This window comes from Amborella trichopoda, chromosome 12 (genome assembly GCF_054954075.1).
Source record: "Amborella trichopoda isolate Santa Cruz 75 chromosome 12, AtrichopodaSantaCruz75HAP2 v2.0, whole genome shotgun sequence".
Taxonomy (NCBI): domain Eukaryota; kingdom Viridiplantae; phylum Streptophyta; class Magnoliopsida; order Amborellales; family Amborellaceae; genus Amborella; species Amborella trichopoda.
Window position 1 is genome coordinate 1,960,311 of NC_142347.1, and position 22,962 is coordinate 1,983,272.

The 22,962-nt window shown below is 38.3% G+C and overlaps 1 protein-coding gene across 6 annotated transcripts; it reads right to left on the reverse strand.

Annotated features, from left to right (window-relative positions):
• Positions 1 to 4,647: 4,647 nt before the first annotated feature.
• LOC18433769 (F-box/FBD/LRR-repeat protein At1g13570) lies at positions 4,648 to 19,285 on the reverse strand. Of its 6 annotated transcripts, none has more exons than XR_016046074.1 (5): positions 19,203 to 19,285; positions 17,359 to 17,948; positions 6,256 to 7,421; positions 5,516 to 5,671; positions 4,648 to 5,385 (listed from the first exon to the last, which is right to left on the reverse strand). XR_016046074.1 is itself a non-coding variant. In XM_020666779.2 (5 exons), the coding sequence occupies exons 2-5, from the start codon at positions 17,415 to 17,417 to the stop codon at positions 4,918 to 4,920; spliced, it is 1,671 nt and encodes a 556-aa protein (XP_020522438.1). In that variant the 5' UTR covers positions 17,418 to 17,948; positions 19,203 to 19,285; the 3' UTR covers positions 4,648 to 4,917. The 6 variants fall into 6 exon arrangements, 5 of the variants coding, with proteins under 5 accessions (XP_020522438.1, XP_088710196.1, XP_020522441.1 ...); XM_020666779.2 differs by having other exon boundaries at positions 6,434 to 7,421; XM_088854070.1 differs by having other exon boundaries at positions 6,434 to 7,421; positions 17,293 to 17,948.
• Between the last annotated feature and the right edge of the window lie 3,677 nt (positions 19,286 to 22,962).

The following is a 22,962-nucleotide window of genomic DNA, read 5'->3' on the forward strand; positions in this document are numbered from 1 at the left end:
GATAGATTTTTTAAATGCATCCGTAGTTCTACACTTTATGGTTGCAACCTTATATAAACTTTTTCGTTCTATCAATATTATAATCATCTCCCCAATAAGTAAAATTGAAATTTTTACTAAAATAATAGTTCTCTATAAATAAAGTTTTAAAAAAATCAACTTCTAAAATATCATTGTATTTTATGAAAATTTAAATTTTGATATTAGTTAATAATTAAAATAAATATTAAAATACTTTTTTTAACAAAAAGCAATGATTAATGTTTTTTTTATATAAATACATCAATCATAATTCATTCTAACATTAACGTTTGTATTTTGAGGTATCGTTAACTCTAGACAAACTCATAAATATTTTCTTAGATGTATTTTATTTAGATGTTTCAAAAGATAATGTGGGATGCGTGGCCTTTTGATTTAATCCCGGATAGAAAGTCATCGTATTGTGATTGATCCTTAATTTAATAAGTTATATTTTTGCTAAATTTAAAAAGAAAAACTTACCTTACTTCTCCACCCGTAAATATTTTTCTTACATCTTCTCTCTCTTAGTTGTCTAATCTGAATTGATGGATGGGATGGCTTCAATCATAATATCACTAGTGAGCAATTGAGTGTTTGATCTAGACTCGACGTCTTAGAGTACTTCATTTTTATTTTTTATAAATCATATGATCATGAAATTTAGTGCGTATCATCATGTGCTCACCTAAAAAATATTTTTAAATTATTTTTTAAAAATAAAATGACCATAATACCTCTAAGGTTTTAAAATTATTTTGGTCATTTTATTTTATCAAAAAAAAAAATTTTATAGCTTTCACATGCACGTGTTAATTAGAGGTGTGGATGCCCCAAATTTGGTATCAAAATATTTTGTAGAAAAAAATTAAAATAAGACAGCACATCAATCATGCATTCAAATAGGTAAGTTTTTTCAATTTAAAACATTTATAGGTGGGGATGTATGGTAAGCTTTCCCTATTTAAAATTTTCAAATAAACAAGGTAAAGGTTTTAAAGATTTTAAATTTAGGATACGGCTTGCAATGGGCCTGGCCGGGCTGCTCAGCCCAACCGTAAAATAGTAGGGCCTTATGGCCTAACGGTGTGGGATGGGACCAAGACTGTCCCGGTTTGGCCCTCTTTTTGTCTTGTTTTTTTGTCTTATTTCTTCTTTTGGTTTTAGCCCACACAGTCACCACCCTTATTTGGGAATATAGAATTTTTTTGTGGAAGTATGTTTGAAAACATAAAAAAGAGCATTCTTGGGTGTGTTTTTTTTTCAAAAAAAAATCGTGATTTTTTTGCCTGTCTTCTTAAAAAGTTAAAGTTCGAATGTTTTACGGAATATAGGCTATATCTTGAAAAGGATGTAATTAAAACAATAATTTGTTAACATTGGGTTATGGCAGTCAAAATCAGAATCGCTTAATTTATTAATTTAGATTGACAATTGATAGGAGCCAACCCAGATCTTGGTTGGAACTAAAATTTAACCCGATTCCATGAGGTGATTGAGTTAAAAAAATTATGAAAAATATCCATTTAATTTTTAATATTAAAATTTACCAAAATCTTCTCATATCCATTTTCCTTTTTTTTTTTGCTATTCCTAAACTGCTCTCCAAAGGACCTGTAAGATCCATAGCCCCTTATGCACAATAACTTTGTTACATTCGTGGTGGTACCAAGCCTAGGCACCGCTACAGACATAGCGTAGCGGTACCACCATAGACTCATGACTCAGTCACTGCCATGAATCTCTTAGACCATGGTAGTGTTTGGGCCTTTGTGGACCGCCTAGAAGGTCTTTGGTACTTTAAGCACCTCTCGGTCCTGGCTTACAAGTCTGTCATGGTACTACCACAGACCTAATAAGTCCACGACAGTGCGAAGGTCTATGGTGCCTTGGGTGCAAACAAGCCCATAGTCGCACGTGTATGGTTGTAATTAATATTGTCATATTTGCTTCGGAGTCTTTTTCGGTTTGGTGAGAAAAATGAAGTAATTCGGTGCTTCGGCAGATTCAGGGAAGACATCATAATTTTTTTTAATTTGGTATACATAAATTAGATATTTATATATAAATTATATACAAAAAATCAAAAAATTAAAGTTAAAAATAAAAATTACTTTTATATAGCTATTTCTTTGTTGGCCGAAGTAGACCCAAAGCATACTCGAAGCAAACCCAAAGCAGACCCGAATCTTACCAAAGCAGCCTGAAGGGGCTCGAATCTCACCGAAGCGGCAGTACCAAGCTTCGCTTTTCTTCGGTTTATGCCAAATAACTAAAGGCTTCAGCCTCTTCGGCTGAAGTGAAGCGAATTTCATAATATTGGTTGCAACAGATCTGTAGCTCTAGCATGGCAATTAAGGGATAAAAAAAGAAGAGAAAATTGGGTATGAGTGAAGAATTTTAATAATTTCCTTTATTTTTCATTTTTTCTTTTTCATTTTTTTTATTTTTAGGTGGCTGGGGTTTGAATATGAGGTTCAACTATTCAGTTTGGCCTGCGCAAATTGTTTGATAGACATAAATCTTTTGTTAAATTCTATACACATAGGTTTCATTAAGTTTCAATTTTTTTGGGTTATTTGTTTTTCCATTTGTACATAGAACACTAATTTTGATGGAGCATCATTTCATATTTTTGGGATTTTGGGTTTTGTTAACGACAATTACTAATGAGATCCTCTCTCCTTTGCTAATCAAAATCAGTTTCCTTGGGTTGCAGTTATGTTATTTCTCAAGAGAGTTTACGAAGAGACCATTTACTTTTTACACAAGAATGTCACAATCATCCTCATCCTTTAGATTTCAAAATGATTAGTTGTAAGAGAGTCATTAATTAGACATAGAGTTCCAAAAAAGAAATTTCTCAAACTTTGTGTCTCAATTCAAACTATACAATTTGACATCTAATGAGTGGGAATACTTGTGACCTCTTTATACAAAAAATAAATAATCGCTTTGTAGACAATTTCATTTCTTAATGTGATTTTAAGGCATGTTTAGTACGTATTGAAAAGTATTTTTACTAATCACATAGTGGAAGTTTTTCATATGAAAATACTTTCAAAAAAGTATTATCATGATGCCAAACGTGCCGCTAGCATTTATTTACTTTGTTTGATAAGCTCCATTAGCAAGGTTAGCTTATCAGTCAGTCAAAAAGTGAGTCATGTCCCTCTGGTAGGGACATTCGAAGAGGCTTAGCAATTCAAGCCACTTGCAAGAGCCCGGGATGATACTTCCCTTTAAAGGTTTGGCCTTCAAAGTGACTCACACCTCGAAACCCTGTGAAAGATGCAATTTTGGTTAAAAATCCCAATGTAAATTTCAAAACCTATAGAGTTTAAACTCCAAAAAAAAATACAGATCAAACACATCTATAAATACTTGAAAATCTTGAAAATAGACAATTCAAATAATGTTGTCTAGTCCAAATCATGTATTACGAGATATACAATTTTTAAGATATAGCATTCTTTTCTTTTTCCTATACATGCATCTTGAAGTTGAGATGATCAATTTTGAGAGTTTCTCTCTTCAGAACAAATCTTTTTCAGAAGATTTTTGAGACATGACTCGCTTTTATAGCACACGGTTGATGCCTTGTAAACTTTTTCTCGAAAAAAGGCCCATTTTAATTTATTCTTCTGGGGCAAAGCCCAAGTATTCTAGTCGTATGCACAGGGTGAATAACAACAATTTATTTCCAAATGTGAATCGAACACGAGAGAATCGGATAGTGATGAACTACTTATGTTTACAGGTACTTTACTGACCATGGATGGTTTCAGTCTCTCTCTCTCTCTCTGAAGTTCCATTGTCCAATAGATAGGACCCCCTATCTATCCTCTCAGTTCTTTCAGAAGTTCCCCCTTCTTCCAACCCCACCTCCATCCACTCAGTTCTGCAAAAGTTTACCCAGCTACGATTCCACACCTCTCTGTGTCATCAAGTACACTCTAATTCACATGGAAATTTTAGCTGTTATAAATAAATACACGAAACTTCTAAGGGCTGCGATTCTATGAGACTGCGGTTATAGCCTACTGCAACCGAGTACTGAAAACCTAATTGGCAGGTCCAGTCAGGATCCTGAAACAACCAATGCTAAGTGAGCAGTTTACTGAAATGGACTGTCCACATAGAACACAATTTGCGAGTCATGGGTGGGTCCTCATTCCATCTCTAAGTAGGTTTTCTAGGTGTGGTTGTAGCTGACTGCCCCACGACCACCGCATCAGAAAAACAGCTCCAAAATCTAAAACCAGAAAAATCATAGTGCCATATAACATCACCAAATTTCGAAACCTGAAAAGCATATAGGGTAAATGACATGTACACCCTAGGTACCTACACATACAATGATTAATTATTAATCTCTTTTTATTTACAATTTACATGGTCCCAGAGTCAATTATGAATGGCTGGAATGACTGTCTAGCAGTATGAATATATCAAACAATGATGCTCCAGCCTATGCTCAATCTTCAATATCCATAATGGTAATTGCCCACTATCATAGCCCCTCAGCATAGGTATGCACTTATAAATGCCAAAGAACGAAACCCACAAGTGAATTCCTTAAATTAAAAATACTACTAAATCTATTTTTGTCCATTCCAACTTAAATGGGATTCAACATTTTTTCATTCCACTTTTTTATTCCAACTAAGTCTCATACTCAAGAATGCACTCCACAGACCCTATACTAATTCTGTAGATCAAATATGAACCATATCCAGAATTCTACATTATTTATCTATAGATGAGCTCATTAAGTCTAGATGCAAAATAAAACTGATATTGGCATCAATTTTGACTTTGAAACTTGCCCAAAAATAAAGCACTTGCTGCAATAGAAGAATTGAAGGATCAAACTTGAACCAAGACTTGACATACTTAGTGCAAGAAAAGATTTAAGATCATATCTTGGTCAGAAAAATAATCCTCTATCTCAAACGCGTCATAATCGTAGTCATGGTCATCGTCGTCGTAGTCGTAGTCATAGCCATAATCATATTCACTTAGTCCGTCAGTTGAATCATCGTACAAATACTTGTCCCCATTGAGATCTTGGTTTGAGTCAAAATCAATAACCATCTCAACATTTTGGGAAGCCCTCTCTACTTTTGCCAATTTCTCTAGAGCTGTTTGCATCCTCCTCTCTGTACGCATGCTCTCATAGCAACTAACAGTGATCTTCTTAAGCTCCTTGGCACACATGAGCAAGAATCTTACGAATGCTTCCTCATCCTCCAATCCCGAGAAGTTTTTTATCACCACAGTTTTAAGGTAATCTACTACACAATATGGAGGCACTTGTGCATCCCAGAATTGCCAAGTTAGTTCGGGATGATGTTGGTCAAGCTGAAAAAGAGTGAGAGAAGAATCAAAATAAGCGAAAATGGAGAATTGAAAAACAAAGTTAACTGAAAACCAAAAAAAAAAAAACGAAAGAAAGAAGCTATAGAGCAATTTGTGATTGTAGAAGACCCACCCAGAAAACAATTTCTTCTAAATGATGGCAACATCCAAGGAAGCGAGCAATCGTTGTAACCTCAGAAACTTTTGTCATGTTTACTTTCAGGGCAAGCTTCTTGAGATTTAAGAAATTTGTAGGCACCTGGTCTATCGCTTCACCTTTAGCCAAAAACTTCCACAGACCACAAAATGAGGTGAGCAAATGGGTTTAACCATAATTGCTTATGAAATGGCTCCCCTCAAAAATTATAGAAGATTCTCTTTCAGTTTTAAGAGGAAAAAAAAGAATTATAAAACTGACGACTGGGGAAGAAATAGAACTAGACTGGTGAAGAAATAAAAGTAGAACAATAACAATGACTTCAACAACCTAGGTGCCCCCATTATTTTTTAGAACAGCCATAATAGTAGAACCCATATCAATAATAAGATAATTAAAACCAAATTACTGAACTTCTGAAACTAAAGTTGTATGACTATATCCATCAAAAAAGAGAAGGCCGCCCAATCTCTTTGAGCAAATCTTCGCCTATAAGAAATGGGTAGAAAACTCACATTAGAAAATAAGGAATATCTTGATGAATTTCAATATATTCCATAAATTTCTAAATGTTCGAACATATCATCGAAAAAGAGTATGAACTAGTGATATCTTACATCTAAATAAATTACATGGACAACAAACAGGCCACAGTCCATTGATTCATTGTCATCCATTGAAGTGATGGATGGTGATAGAAAGAGAATGGGACCTACCTTTGGGGCCATCTCTTGTTCTGGTATGTTCTATCCTCTATCAATGAAATGGATGGTGATGACCCACCAAACTATGGTTGGATTGTACCACATATACCAAAATAAGAACACCATTTAACAAGTTCATGAGAAAACCTGGGTAAATTCCCTCAAAGAAGAGACAGGTGTATCAATTTACCTTGACAAAAAATCCTAGCAGAGACAAAGACTCGACATGAACCAGCTTGCTAAGATTCATAGCCATCTCGAGATACCATTTTTCATTCTGTCCATCTAAAGAGTTCTTGGAACTCTGAGTAATGGTTGCTTTCAACAGCCGAGGAACATTTAACATAGGAGACCCAGAAACCCAGCCAGTAAAATCAAAAGACAACAAATTTGGAGCATCAATCTCAAGTTCCCCCAAAGTTACACAGCATCCATCTATCTTCAAGCTCTGAAGCTGAGTGTGAGGACCCAAAATCTTAATGTTTTCAATGTCCTTGCAACAATGTACGGTCAAGTTTTGAAGGACTTCACATTTAGAAACCAAAATGGAAAGTTGTTCGCCACTGATATAAACATCAGAGAGACACAGAGTCTTCAAAGATTTTAAGCCTTTAAACTCCAAAGGAACACCCATGGTACAATTTTTAAGATTCAATACCAATAGCGACCCTAAATCATAGATACAAGATGGTAACTCATACCAACCGTATCCGGCATAGGCTTCTTGAGATTCCCCTCTGAAATCAAGATCGAGCTCTTGAACCCCACTCGTTTGTAAGAATTGCAAACACCTAGAGATATGGGACTTGAACTTTCCAGGGTAAAACACAAGCTTGAACCTTTCAACATGCCCAAAATGGAGCTTCAAGACCCGGTTAACAATGCCCACCATTTTCTCTCTCTTTCTACTATTCTCCCCCTTCCCACAAAAGCAATTCTCATCAAAATCAAGCACCAAAATACCAGTCCACATATATTTCCATCGATTGGATAGAACACTCGTCCTCACAGCTTCCTTTGTGGGCAAATATGAAAGGATGGAATTAAGGATATTGTCAGGTAAGCTGCTAAACCTATCAAGGCTCTCATCCTCTAGGATTCTTCCTTCCGTACTCTCCAATGAATCCGTCTTCCCACTAGTACCCTCCATATATTGCAGCATACAATCTGATACAAATCTGTACACAAAACCCAACAAGTGAGCAGAAATCAGCAATTCCAAGTCAATAATTCTTTTATCGGTATCAACTATAAAGTCGATCATCATGTTGGCAAAAAGTGAAAACAGAATCTAAGGCATGTCACTGATTCTTTTCTTACTTTTATGATTACTAATGGCAGATATTTATTCTTTTAAGAGAGAAAAAAGGAACATCAAAAGCGAACATGGTTTCCAGTAAATTAAGAGCGCAGAAATAACCCTCGACTTCCTTAATTCTTTCATCATAACCACACCATGCCATATAATTTACTTTATTCTTCTTTTGATTGCCATAAAGCCATGGGAGATGATTTGAACATGAGTATCATCTTTAAAAGTAGCACATTGCCATATGAGCTACACTCAGAGGATTCTTAACATGATGAGGATTCTTTCATGACGGCAGCATTAAACAATAATATATACATCTTCACGAACTTTGGCGAAAAATAGACATGAATGTTTCAATTTCTTGAGGTTTTATCCCAATATTAAGCATCTAATAATATTCATTGATTCATCACAACCTAAACACTTTTGGAAGAAAGTACACATTCCAGATGTTGTGAGTATAAAAACACAATGGTGTTACAATAGATTGCATATGGACTGTCTCTTCCCTCATGTATGAGGCTTGGAGACATTTAAAAAATACAAAGAATATCCTGTTGCCGACCAAATTTTAAACTTATTAACTTTTTTAATAGTAATTAAACTCTAACTAATCCTTTAATGAAAAAATATACATTTTCAAAATAAACACCTTTCTAAAAACTTAAAACTGAAATCCAACATTTGCAATAAAAGAATCTCCTTCATAATATTAAGCTAATCACCTCCTCGTTAAGTCTGGATAATAGTAATAGTCTAATACCACATAGCATACCCGACTCTTCTAGTGAACTCAAAAGGACAAAAACTCAGTAAAGGCGAGGCCTCGGCACCCTGGCAGGAGAGCATATTGTACATAATCATGGGGTGAGATACCTGTGAAGTACTCAGGTGAGCATTATACAAACTCGCCCTAGTACAATAGAACTCAGGCAGGCTCCCCAGAGTTCTGGAGTACTCAGGCGAGATGCTACAGTCCTCACCAGGGTACTGTTAGTAAGACTCTCTCTCTCTCTCTCTCCTACACGCATACATATATTCTCATGGAATTGGAATTGTGGTCTACAAGTACTATGAGAATAGTGAAATTTGGTGGAAATCATGGAGAGAGAGGGAGGACTCAGTTCATTCCACCTAGAGAACCCCACATGCCCTAATCTCTCTCTGCTAATCAGAGAACCCCAAATGCCCTACCCTTTCTCTCAGCTTGATGATGTTTTTTCTCTAAAGCTTCAAGAATGTTAGTTGTTTTGTAATTTTCTATTTCTTTTTTCCTTGTTCAATTTTTTTTTTTTTTTTTGGGGATTTCTCCTTAATTTTTATGATGTCTCCCAAGGCTTTTGTGGCCCCGGGCAGGAGTCAAGAGAGTCCACTTAAACTCACCTGAGTTAGTCAACTAGGGCAGAGGCTGAGTCCAAATTGAGCCAAGTAAATGAACACTGGAAAGTGATAGTATATGACTTGCTGCAGTTTCTTTTCCTTAACAGATATATGGCCCGATAATGGATATTTACAAGACTTATGACAAGTATTCGTAGGATGAACAAAAAGCTAGACTAAAGAAATTTGAAAGATAGAAATACACAAATGCATCTAGTTGTCAAAGCATTTTTTTTTCTTTTTTCTTTTTTTTCTTTTTTTGTGATAATGTTGACTGTAATTTGTATTAACTATGAAAAGTATACAATATTGTGGATCAATCAAACTGGTTGGTCATCCCATCAGCATATTTTTTTTTTGGATAACGTTAACCTTTAATTTATAAGAAGGAATAATACAATAAACCTTGGCAATCCACAAGCGAGGATGTTAAAGGTAGAGATCAAACAAAAGGCTGAATCAAAATCCCCTTTTAAGAGGTTACAGTGAGGGACAGAACCCTAGGAAAACAGGTTGATTCACAAAACAAGATGAAAAGGCAAACAACGAAAAAATAGAGTGTCTAGTTGTTAGCCATCGCCGCCGCTTCTTTTGCTAGGTAGTCAGCATCCTGATTTCCTTCCCAGCAAGTATGCATCCACACGACGGACATATTCCTGCAAAGATTATCAATCTCGTCAAAGAGGTGTGCCAAAGACCAAGGAGGGGGGGAGGAAGAAGGACAATGTGCCCAGGTAATGGTGTTCTTGGAGTCTCCCTCCACTACAAGCAAGCGCAGTTGAAGGGTTGTGTGAGTTTGAGGCCTTCCAAGAGAACTATTGCTTCAGCCTCCATGGAGTTATTGTGCCCAATATGTTTAGATGTTGTTGCCACAGTAGTACCGAGATGGTCTCTAAGGATTGCTCCTATCCTTGACAGGCCTGGGTTGCCAAGAGAGCACTCGTTAAAATTGAGTTTTAAGATGCCCAAGGGTGGAGGTTTCCATCGGGATGCCCTTTGCAGGCGCAGTCGATGGAATTGGACAATATTTCTCCAGTCTTGGTTGAAAGCCAAGGCAGAAACTCCTTTGAAACACTGATGATTGGTTGCCCAAAAGATTATCATGGATTTGAGCTTGTTGAAAAATTTGTGCCAAGTAGAGAATTCCCCCCTAAAAATTCTATTGTTGCACTCGAGCCAGATGACCCACAAAGCTGCTGACACCATTGACTTCCAAAGGAGAATCCCTGCCTTGTGCCAAGGGTAAGGTTGAAAAGAGGTGAGGATGGAAGTCACCCATGCTGGTAGCACCCATTGCACATTAAACAATTTGAGGACGGACCCCCAAATGTTAAAAGTAAATGGACAGTGCAGTAGTAGATGGTCGTTGGTCTCTTCTGCTTCAAGACACATGACACATCGATTAGGAATCGGGATCCCTCTTCTTTGCAATTGATCTACAGTGAGTACTCTCTGAGAGATGGCCAACCACGTGAAGATCTAGATTTTGGGTGGTGCGAAAGATGTCCAGGCCTTGGCTGCAACAGCGTTGCGAGATAGAGGGGTGGAAGAGATAGGCTATGGTAGAAAGAAGTCAGATTGAAGTTCTGCTGCTAAGGTGGATCTCAAGGTCCATAAGAGGCCTTCTGAAAGTAGGATTCCATGATCCAGCCGAAAGCATTTCTTGAGCTACCGTTGCCTCTTGATTTCTGGCCAGTGAAAAAAGATCAGGGAATCTATTCCTGAGAGGAGTATGACCCAGCCAAAGGTCATGCCAAAATAGGATACGGTTTCCTTCTCTCGGGTGAAATCTGATGCGAGATTTGAACGCATAGAATGCTGAGCAGATAGACCACCAAATACCGGAAGACCTCTGGTTGGGTCTAAGATTCGGCAACCAACGAGAGTTCAGGAGATGGTATTTGTATTTAAGGATGTCGATCCAAAGCTGGTTATTTAAAGTAGACAGTCTCCAACTCCATTTGCCTAGCAGCGCATATTTTGAGTTCTGAGATTCTTAATTCCCAGATCTCCCCTTTTCTTGGTCTGAGGAAGTTTATCCCAGACAATCAAATCGAATTTGTTGTTGGAATCATCTCCCGACCAGAAGAATCTCCTCACTTGTTGTTCAATTCTGGAACTAACTGCTACCGACATATGGAAAATGGACATTTGGTAAACCGAGATATTGGCAAGAGTGGCATTGATTAAAGTTAGCCTTCCTCCCCGGGAGAGAAAGCGCCCTTTCCAGCCAGCTAGCCTGCGATCCACTTTGTCTACTATTTGGGACCAAAGTCTTTGTTTAGGTGTGCCTATGCAAAAAGGAAGGCTGAGGTATTTAGAGGGCAAAGTCTCTACCCCACAACCCCAACTATTGGCAAACTCCGAGAGGGTGATAGAGTCAACGTTGACCCCCATCATCTTAGTTTTATCGAAGTTGACTTTGAAGCCTATTGCAAAGTCAAAACACCTAATTTCTGCCTGGTCGGCATTGCAAGAGACTAACGTGTCGTCTGCATATTGTAAGTGGGTAACAGTGGGGGCTCATGGACCAACTGAGAAACCATGCAGGCGTCCAACCGAATACATTCTTGAAATGCACCTACTGAATACCTTAGCCGCTATGGTGAAAAGGAAGGGAGAAAAGGGATCTGCCTGTCTGAGGACTTCGGTGAAAGGGAAGTAACCTTCGGGGGTTCCATTAATGATGATGGAGAAGTGAGGATGGGAGTAACACGCTTTCATCCAATTCCTCCACTTAATTCCAAATCCCATCCTAGATTCAGTCTCTTCAAGGAGGTCCCAATCTACATGGTCGTAAGCCTTTTCCCAGTCGAGTTTGGCTACTATACCAGGTGCTCCGGCCAAATGTCTAGGATGGATGCATCCATGGGCCACTAGTGTCCCATCCAAGATCTGCTGGTCTTTGATAAAGGCATTTTGAGTGGGAGATATTACAAGGCGAAGGGCCTCTTTCAGGCGAGAAGCTAAAACTTTCGCGAGGATTTTATAAGTGGAGTTGACCAAGCTGATTGGGTGAAAGCCTTTGAGTTGGGTAGCACCTTCGATTTTGGGAATGCGTGAAATGAAAGTGGCGTTCATTGCCCTATGAATTACCCCCTTGGAAGGGAATTCATTGAAGAAATCTTCTCTAAAAGAGGCCCAAAACTGTTTGAAGGGGGCAATGGGGAAGCCATCAGGTCCAGGGGCTCTCTCCAAATCCAAATCAGAAATGGCAGCAACAAATTCTAGTTCAAAAAACGATCTTTCTAACCATGAAGCTTTGTCCGACGGTAAAGTCAAGAAATCCAGGTCCCTCATGGGAGGTCCAGAAAAAAGGTCTTTGAAGTAGCCTAGGATGGCTTGCTCGATGTCGAAGGGCAGTACATTGTTCCCATCAAGATGTAGTTGTCTCTGAGCCTACAGCTGGCCATCTTATCGAAGAAGCCGGTGTTGAGATCACCGGCCTTCAACCACTTGATCCTTGACCTTTGGTACCAAAATATTTCCTCTTTCTTTAGGATGGATTGGTATGGAAGCTTGAGGTCATCCTTTTGATCATCCTTTAGAAGGAGTTCAGATTCCGAGAGGGGTTTGAACTCTTCCAAGATGTATAAGGATTGGATAGCCAGTAAGGTCGAGGATTTCTGGGGCCCGAAGAAGCCCAGTAGTTCCCTGCTCCAACTTTCAAGGGTTGCCTTCAATAACTGGAGTTTGCGTTGGAGTTTGAAACCAGCCCAACCTTCAACTAGGTCAGAAAGAGACTGCCACCAGTTCGGAAGAAGGTTGAGGAGAGAGGTTTCTTCTAACCAGGTCAATTCAAATCTGAATGGTTTTGGACCGCTGTCAACAAGGTTGGTTTCAAGCAGAATATGACAATGGTCTGAGGTGGGTTTGGGAAGAGCGATAGAATGGGTTCTAGGGAATGTGGATTCCCAATCAATTGAGATTAGGAATCTGTCCAATTTGGAAAGTGAGGGGTTGGTGGTGTGGTTTGACCAAGTGAACCTAGGTCCTTGCGATGGTAACTCAACTAGGTTATTCAAGGCCCCGAAATCTGAGAAGGCCGTAATGGCTTGTGTGATCCTAGAAGAAGAATTTCTTTCATGGGACCACCTAGTAACATTGAAGTCCCCGCCAATGCACCACACAAGGTGAGGGAGCTGAGCTACTAGGTTTAGTTCCTCCCAAAGTGTGGGTCTATCTGCATCTGCGTTAGGCCCATAGACCGCAGAAAATTTCCAAGAGAGACTGTCTGCAATCCTGGTCATCAGGATGGAGATAGAGAATCTCGCCAGGTGGGTGGAATTTAGGGAGTGGGTTGTGGGGTCCCATATCACCCAAATTCCCCCTGAAGCACCCTCACAAGGTTGAGCAGCCCATTGACATGGTATGCGCCCCCAAACTTGTCGGACAAGAGAAAGAGTAGGAATAGATAGTTTTGTTTCAGTTAGGGCCAAAACAGAAGGTTTATGCCTTGAGCAGAGGTCTCTGACTGCCTGTTTCTTTTGAGCATGTCCCAGCCCTCTAATATTCCAAGAAAGGATTATCATTGAGGGGCAAAAGAAAGAGGAGAGTTCCTGAGGGAACGTCTCACTAGCAGGCCATTTGAGGATTGGTTATGGAGAATGGGAGAGAGAGTGATGAGAGGTAGAAGTTTTGTCAAAATTTACAATACAAGTCAGGTTGGCCACTCGTGATATCCCTTCTTGCTTACCAAGACTCAAGTCCGCATATCTGCCTTGAAAAATTCCTGGAAAGGTCCATCAGGTCCGATGTGAGGGAACCCCATGACCTTCATCACGTCCCGAATCTCGCCTTGCCCCTTGTCGATACTGTTGACAAAATCCGAGTCCACCGAGGGGGGAGAGATAGGATCCCCCATTGTGTCGACCACGAGCGAAGTTTTAGAAGAGTCATAAGGAGATAGGGCAAGAGGAGAGGGGAGCGTCGGCAAAACAAGGAAGGCTAGCCCATCTGCCTCTGTCAACCTGAAGTTGCCCGAAGAAAAGCCAAAGGGGTCCCTGAAAGTAGGGGTACTCGGTGTAGCCTGAGATGAGGTAGGGGGCTGATCAGAGGTGGCTCCCTGAGAAGTGGGAGGCAGCTTGGGTGAGTTAGAGGCCAGGTCCATGGCGAACATCTCCGTATAACTGGCTGGTGGCGAGGGATAAAGGCATAGGGGGTGCAGGAAAGGTTACTGCAACAGGAGGAGAAGGGAGGGTTGTAGGTAGAGAGGTGGAGCCAGAGACAGAAAAGAAAGCAGGAGGAGGTGGCAAAGAGGGGAAGGTGATGGGTATAGGTATGTCCCTAGAGTAGGCTGGAATAGAAGTAGAGAAAGAAGGGGGAAGGAGAGCAGCAAAGGGGTCAGGATAGGAGTGGGATAGAGAGAGAATACGAGGGAAGAAGCTAGGAGAGCTGAAGGGAAAGGGTGGAAAAGAGACAACAGAGACAGAAAGGATAATGGGAGTGCCCCAGAGCACAAGGGCAAGAACCAAGTTACGGGGGGTCCATGGTTTCCGTGGTTTTCTCGGCTACCGAAACTTTAGTTGAAGGAGAATTTGGCGGGGAAGGTTGGTGAAGTCCTGGTCTACTTCCCACTCTGAATCTAGGTTGATGAGAGGGGGAAGAGGGGGTATATCGTGGGCATGAGTCGAGGTAGAGGGCTGATCCAACGGTTGAGAAGAGGACACAGGAGAAAGAGGGGCAAACAAGCAAGGCATGGTTGCAGGGGGAATGATGAAGGTGGGGAGGTGACAGGATGGTGGGCCTCGAGGGTGGTGGTGACGGTGGAGAGCGTGTAGGATGGGGATAGCTCCCCAGGATGAGGTAGGTGGAGGGATGTCGACAGGGATCCGAAGAGAATAAGGGATGGAGGGTGATAAGAGTTATGGGGCGAGACCTCCTCGGGATGGGTGACCGGGGTAGGTGGAGAGCTGAGGAGGAATCATCGTACAGGTGGCCTGCATCGACGGTAAGGGCATGGGGAGTAGTGAAGCGTGCTAAGAGGCAGACGCGTGGTCTCGAGGTGGTACGATGGACGATGTGGGCACAAGAAAAGTCGGCAGCAAACAGGCCATGTGAGATACAAAAGGCCGACATTGCAGTGAGTAAGTGGGACGTACCCGACCTTCATCCTCCTGCGTAAGGCACGTGGCACGGCAGTCAACAACTGCGGACGCCACACCCTAGGCGCCTTCTAGCGAGGCAGATATGGCCAGGGCCGAAGGGGGAGGAGGCAGAGGCAGAGGTGAAGGTGAAGGGGAGGTGGCGAGGACTGAAGGAGGAGGAGGCAGAGTTGGTGGTGGAGGGGAGGTGGCAGAAGGTGAGGTAGAGGGGCACGAGGCAGAGAGGATGGAGATTCGAAGGGATGACGAGCCCTTCAAGGTGGATGAAAATTGTGGAATCTTTGCGACTGGCATTTTCGTGACATGAGCGTCCAATGGTTCTACGCCTCAAGGGAGGATACAGTTGAGTGACAGAAAGGGGAAGTATCCTGCCCAAAGACGGGCGGAGAGGCAAAGCGAGGCGAGGGAGGGGAGGCCGTCGACCAGGATAAGAAGATCCTGTAAAAGTTTCCGACCACTTCGAGCCAAAGAACAGAAGGGATGCACTGCGGGTCCAAGACGTCTACAATTAGACGGAGAGATCCGAGGGGTAAGCTCTCCATAGATTTCTAGTGAACAACGACGAAGGAGCCGCAAGCATTGCCGATGGATTTGAAGATGTCAAGACACCAGGAATGAAGAGGGATGTCTGAGGCTGTAACCCATAATTTTTTACAACAGAAAGCTCTGACGTCTTCTGACCACTTGGAGAGATGAAGAATGACGCCCTTGAACGAAAACAAAGCAGAGCTCTTGAGAGAGGATAGGGTTGTGACTGCTAAAGGGAAAGAAACAGGAAAGACCCATTAGAGAGGGGTCAACACCTAAGGCCTGGTTCCTTCCAGATTTCCTTCGCCCACCTCTCAATGCCTTTACAGACATTACGCTAAGGGTGGAAGACACCGATAAGGGAGGACTTGTACTGCTCAGTGAGATTAGTAGCGGAGGAAGCAAGGATAGGGATGATGGAGCCACATTTCATAATTTTTTCAGCACAGAACAATTCTTAAATAAGTAATACCTCATTGAACATGGGTACACAATAAGAAACCCTACACCTCATGCAACTTAAGAGGCTTAGTATTGTGCTGCCCTCAAGATCAACCCAAAACTAGGGTTCATGGAGTCAACAGCATGAAGAAGGCATTAACAACTCAGGATTCCCATCAGCAAGTGATGCCTCTACGAGAGTGATCCTTCATGGATAATGAAGCCCATAGGTCCCATAGCAAGTACCAACATGCTAGCCATGAGGGATCATGTTATCCTCTAGATTGAGGTGTTTTCCTGCATTTGGAAACAAATGTACAAGCTATAGAGGAGATCCTTTTCTATTAAGGTTATTCGTCAGACCTATATATTTGCCGAAAATGTGTTCATCTCAATTCAGTAAATAAACCGAATGCATTTCACAATTATGACATACATGGTACAATGCTGATCAATCCTCAAAACAAGAAGACAAAAGTCATAAACCTAAGAAAGGAATTATCAAGATATGTTCTTCTGAACTATAAAGATACTTGTTACTGATCAAAAGCTTAAATTTCCACATGATTTCTGTTACATTAAAAATCACTTCTGAATTCTGATCTTTAAGTAAACATATGCTAGTCTTACAAAGATTAAGTACTTTCATGAGTATGAATAGTAGAATATAACAAGATAAAAGTCAACTTGGATACCCATAATCTTGTAGAGAAATGGAACAGAGAAGAATGAACCTCATTTCCATATAAAAAACAGGATGACTTCTATTGATTCTTCCTAGTGTTGAGGGACTCGGCTGAGTTACTTGGACTGAGCCCCCTGCCAAGTCCAGCACTCGGTTAAAACACTATTTTAAATTGCAAATGAAATTTTAATGTGTATTTTATGATGATTTGTGAGTGTTTCTTGTCAGAGGCCCTATTTTGGTGTTTTCCTCTTTTTGGATTTTTCTGAAATATCTCTAGATATAAATCAATTTTTCTAATCCATGTTTTATATTTTTAACTTCTAATGTTGTGTTGAGTTTACTTTGATCTTACTTATGTTTCTTTTATTTTTAATAGTTTTTTATTTTCTTAAGGGATTTTTTTTTGCCCTGTACATCACTTAGGCGAGTCCGAGTTACTTGGCTCAGGCAGGGCCCGAGTCCAGAGCTTGAGCAGAGTACCTGAACATTGATTGTTCCACGACAATGGAACTGAAAAGACATGCATTTCCTTATCAAATCAAAGCTAACTCATGATTTATTTAATAAAAAAGCGTTTTGTGAGTCAAAGGACTCACTAGCCCACACAATCACAAACGTCCATCTTTAAGATGAACTCTCTATGAGATTCATAGTTGCATTACTTATAGCTTCTTTCTTCGTGGACAAAGCAGATTCGGAATTGTCTTTCATCCCAAGGCATAACTTGTATTCGTGCGCTTCATATTAGCCTGGAGTTCGCACCCAGCAATATAGCCACCGCTACCCTCTCACATCAATCCCACGAGCCTCTTATCCATTCTCATTCAATTACCCTGTTATTCCTCGGATACCGTCATTGTTTCTTCTCGGGGAAAAGAAGTTCACGACCCATGAGCCTTCTACCTCCACATGACATTGCCGTCAGGCTTTCGCCCATTGCGGAAATTCCCCACTGCTGCCTCCCTTAGGATTCTAGGTCGTGTCTCAGTCCCAGTGTGGCTGATCATCCTCTCGGACCAGCTACTGATCATCGCCTTGGTAAGCTATTGCCTCACCAACTAGCTAATCAGACGCGCGCCCCTCCTTGGGTGGATTCCTCCATTTTCTCCTCAATCTACAGGGTATTAGCAGCCGTTTCCAGTTGTTGTTCCCCTCCCAAGGGCAGGTTCTTACGTGTTACTCACCCGCCTGCCACTGGAAACACCACTTCCCGTCCGACTTGCATGTGTTAAGCATGCTGCAAGCGTTCATCCTGAGCCAATATCGAACTCTCCACACAATTAAAGATTCCTATAGAAAATATTCTAATAAAAAAGTTCTAAAATTTTAAAGAAAATATTCTAATAAAAATGCTTTAAAATTTTATTTTATTATATTTTATTTTTTATATTCATGATCATTATAATGTATATCATGGATCACTACAAATTTGGATCCAAGATCGATACAATAATGGGTGTTCAAGGGAGCCCGCATGAAAATAGTATGAGTCGGGGGACTCATAAAAACAGGGTCCTCATTTACCTCATTTAATTTAAAAGTGTGCGACTAATATCAACCTTCTCTCATAGAAACCCTAACAAGAAAGAAAATAAGTAAAAAGTCATCATCTCAATAATAATAATAATAATAATAATAATAATAATAATAATAATAGTAATAGTAATAGCAATAGTAATAGTAATAGTAATAGTGTAATCGTAATAGTAAAATAGTAATAATAATAATAATAATAATAATAATAATAATAGTAATAGTAATAATAGTAATAGTAATAATAGCAATAGTAGTAATAATAATAATAATAATAATAATAATAATAATAAACTATAGTGATAGTAATAGTGATAGTGATAGTGATAGTGATAGTGATAGTGATAGTGATAATAATAATAATAATAATAATAATAATAATAATAATAATAATAATAATAATAATAATAAAGTATAGTGATAGTGATAGTGATAGCGATAATAATAATAATAATAATAATAATAATAATAATAATAATAATAATAATAATAATAATAATAATGCACAGAATCAGTGGAAATTCAATAAGTAAGAAGCCATCATATCAATAACAAAATAATAATAATAATAATAATAATAATAATAATAATAATAATAATAACTATAATAATAACTATAATAATAATAATGCACAGAAAACCAATGGAAAGTTGAGATACATACGACCATCCATGGATATTAACACATGCACACACATACACCCAAATGCATATAAGAATTATGGACCTAATTTTTCGATTTTCAAAACACTTTGACAGTAACAAATCCAGTTATTGTTCTATTTATCTTCAAAAGGAATTTCTAGAATCTACCCAAAAAATGAATTGCTTGCAGAAATGTGTAACCAGTGAAGAATGATAATAATAAAAATCAAACAAAGGAGATGATCAGGTAAGAAAAAATTATCAATCAATTTCATACATGATATTCAATTAAAATTAAGAATCACATGAAAAATTGAAACCCAACTACCAGAGATACATAGAGAGACTGCCTGTCATCTACTCTTCTGATTATGAATGTGAAAATGCCCTAATTCTCACTCGGAACTTTCAAAATGGAATATAAAGAAGGGGAAGGAAATGAATGACGAAAATACCCTCATATTTGGAAGAAATGCCCACTTTTCGGGTCAATGGGAATTTTGAAATGAGCGGCAGCTGTTCACAAAAAAAAAAAAAAACTACGCGTCAAGTGATGGTATAAGTATATTTGTTTTGGGTTTTTACGGGGAATGATAGGAAAATAAACAGGAAAGGGAGCAAAAAATGGTACTGAAAAACAAATGCCACTCGTGGTGAGGATATTTTCAAAAGCACCCCTCTATCCTTTAAATAAGGAACCGGTTTGTATGCGATCAAGCCCGCATATGTAGAAATGCGGGCCTATTAATAAATTTATTTTTGAGATAAATTTTTGCACTTAATTTTTAAGAAAATGAAAAAATAAGTACATTCTAAAACTAGAAATAATAATTCTAGTAAGAAAACATTTGGATGTTAGTTTCCGTTGTTTTTAGATGGAACACCTACTTACATCCATCTTTAAGATGGATGTTTATCTCTTTTTGGACGGCATTTGTCCTTTAAATAAAACTTCCTTTTTCTTTTTTTTTCTTTTTTGCCTTTTTTTTTAACTCTATCTACCATTGACTAAAGGACCCGGTTTCTATGTGGCCAAGCCCGCATATGTTGAAATGTAGGCTTCTTAATAAATCTATTTTTGAGATGGATTTTAAGACTTAATTTTTAAGGATATGTAATCTCTAAGATGGAGATCTAAGATGGAGATCATGAATATGAGAACACCTCACAGCTGGTCTATTGCTCATGTTTTTCGCAAAGTGAATATGGTAGTTGATGCTCTTGCTAAGAGAGGATCGGTTTATACAGGAGACACTATTTGGCGTAGTCGTCTGCTTGAGTTTCTCTATTTTTTTACTACATGATTGGGCACATTTGCCCTATTGTAAGGTTGTATAATAATGTATTAGCCCTTTTTTGTTAATGAAAAATAGGGTAGAGGGCCTTCCCCCACTAACTTACCCAAAAAAGATCATGAATATTAATAAAAAAAAAAATTTAAAAACTAAAAATAATAATTTTAGTAAGAAAACATTTTGACCGTTAGTTTCCATTGTTTTTAGATGTACCAGCTACTTGCTTCAGATAGATGCTTTACACTTTTTGGACCACATATGTAAAAATGCGGTCCAGCCCACATGAAACAATTTTCCTTGATTAAATTTTTAAAGTCCATCGCTCTCTTTCTCTCTTTAAGATTTTTTTATTTTTTTTATTTTTTTTCTTTTGAATTACTCTAGGTTCCAAACCTTTCTCTTGATATAAAAATTAGAAAAAATGGTGAATTATTGTTAAAAAAATTCTAAACTCTTTTTTCATCTTGGGGACAATGTTTTTTGATAAAATGAAATTATCTTAGTTTTATCACAATAAATTTTATTTTCAATATCTCAGTAAAATGAATTTAGCATAATACTTTAAGACATCTTGTTATTTATCACCATAAAACTCTATCTCGATAATAAATTGTATGTAGTATGAAAATTAGTAATTTTGAAATTTAAAAAGGAACATTTCATTTACCTTAAATAGCTTCATAAATCTTCTCAAAATAAATGAGGAGCAATTTGCAATTAATTGATGATGGATATGTTATCATACGAATTCTGCAATAAAAAGAGAAACACCAAATATCACAATAAACCCCAAACAATAGGGATGGTATAACGTCTATCCGGCGATTATTGATCCAGATCATCATGGGAATTCGGTTGGAAAACTCGAGACTAAACTGTTACATGTTTGGTATATGTCTCGACCCGGCTCCCCTTGAAACCGTACCTTTTATAATTCTTTTTTTCAATTTTTTCAGATCATCTAATGTTTTCATAAGTCCCTTTTAATCCCATCTTAGGACCCGGCTAGCATACCCGACGTGGGTCTGGGCATTGGTCTAACATTTGGACCCAGGATCAAGTTTAGGTTCAGGACTGGTTGGACCCAACCCATACCCGTAAACTGTTGGAGATAAAATATTTTAAACCCTATTCATTCTGGTGCATTGAGGATCATATATAATAAGAATTTGTAGTCATATTTAGCTATTAAATGACAAATCAAATGGTTTGAAATCTATTGGCAGGTGATTGTGATGTTGCCAATAATATAGGTATATTATAGTAAAAAGAGGCAAAAAAAAAGGAAAAAAAGCAGCTCATAGTGATGGTGGCAATGGACCCAACTAGACTTGAGATCCATAGGATAGACTCAAGACCTGACAGGTATGGATATAGGTCCAACTTTTTGACCCAACGGTCGAGTCCGAGTCGAAAACCTGGACCCAAATATATTCGGGTCTGGGTCTAGGTCCAAATGGATCTGACCCATTGCCACCCCTAGTTGGGGAAGAGAAGCAGAGAGGGTGCGGAATCAAAGGGGAATAGGGAAAACGAAGGAAGAAGCAAAGAGGGGAAGAATAGTAAGGAAAAGGAAGGTGGGGAGAAGAGGTTGAAGGAGTTGTTTCTTTAGCCAAAACAAAGTTTAAAATTCAACTCGGCCAAGGTACTCGAACATTGGCCGAGGCAAGTTATTCAGCCAAGTTCGAATAACTCGACTAAGTTCATTTTGTTAAAAAGAAAAAAGAGAATAATAAATGAAATATATATATATATATATATATATATATATATATATATATATATATATATATATATGGGAAAAGTCTCTCCAACGCCTATAGGTTTAAATGAATAGTGATTTTGCCTATGTTCATCACTGTCCAAAGTTTATTGCACGGTCACAATTGTTTGGTAGTGTTTCATTTTTCTTTTCTTTTTTTCTATAAATCAAAATGATCTGAAATTTGGAGCATGTGTACATCTTAGTGAGATGCACCTAATAAAAATATGAAAAAATATTTCGTAAAATATAAATTGATTAACATACCCCCATAAATTTTCAATGGTATTTTGTGAATTATTTTTTTATAGTTTTATTATATTCTTCTATTTTTTATGAACACACGTCTCAAATTTTAGATCATTCTGATTTGTAGAAAAAAATGAAAAATAAAACACTATCAGACAACTATGACCGTGCGATTAACTTTGGACGCTGATGAGTATAGGCGAAATCATTATTCATTTTCGCTTATAGGTGTTGCATAGTATTTTCCATATATATGGGAAATGATTTAATGCAACGGTTGTACAGTAGCATAATGCAACCACACATCTAGAAAACCATATTTTTGGCATTTGTATGACCCCAAATTTGCACACACATTCTCTTCATCCTCATAATCAATCCTAAGGAAAAAAAAATTTCAATTTCACCCTAGATATGGTCAAAATTAATACCCATCCAACAATGAATCTCAACCATCCATTTGGTAAATTTCAAGATCTAGGCCTTAACAAATTCAAAATCACTTTTTTTTTCTATTTTACCATTATTAATCTAATGATGATAAAGCTATACAAAATATTTGGGAATAAAAAAATCCTTCTGAGGCCTATATCTAACCATCTCAATAAAATGGACAACTTATATTAATTGGGCAAAAATGAAAAATTTCTAGAGCATTTTTTCAAAATTTTCATTTTTGTGATTGTTCTTCAGAATGAAAAGAGTGTACATTTAAAAATTTGTGTCAAACAAATGTCTCTAACATGGTTATTGAAGATGATTGCATTATACTACTATACAAT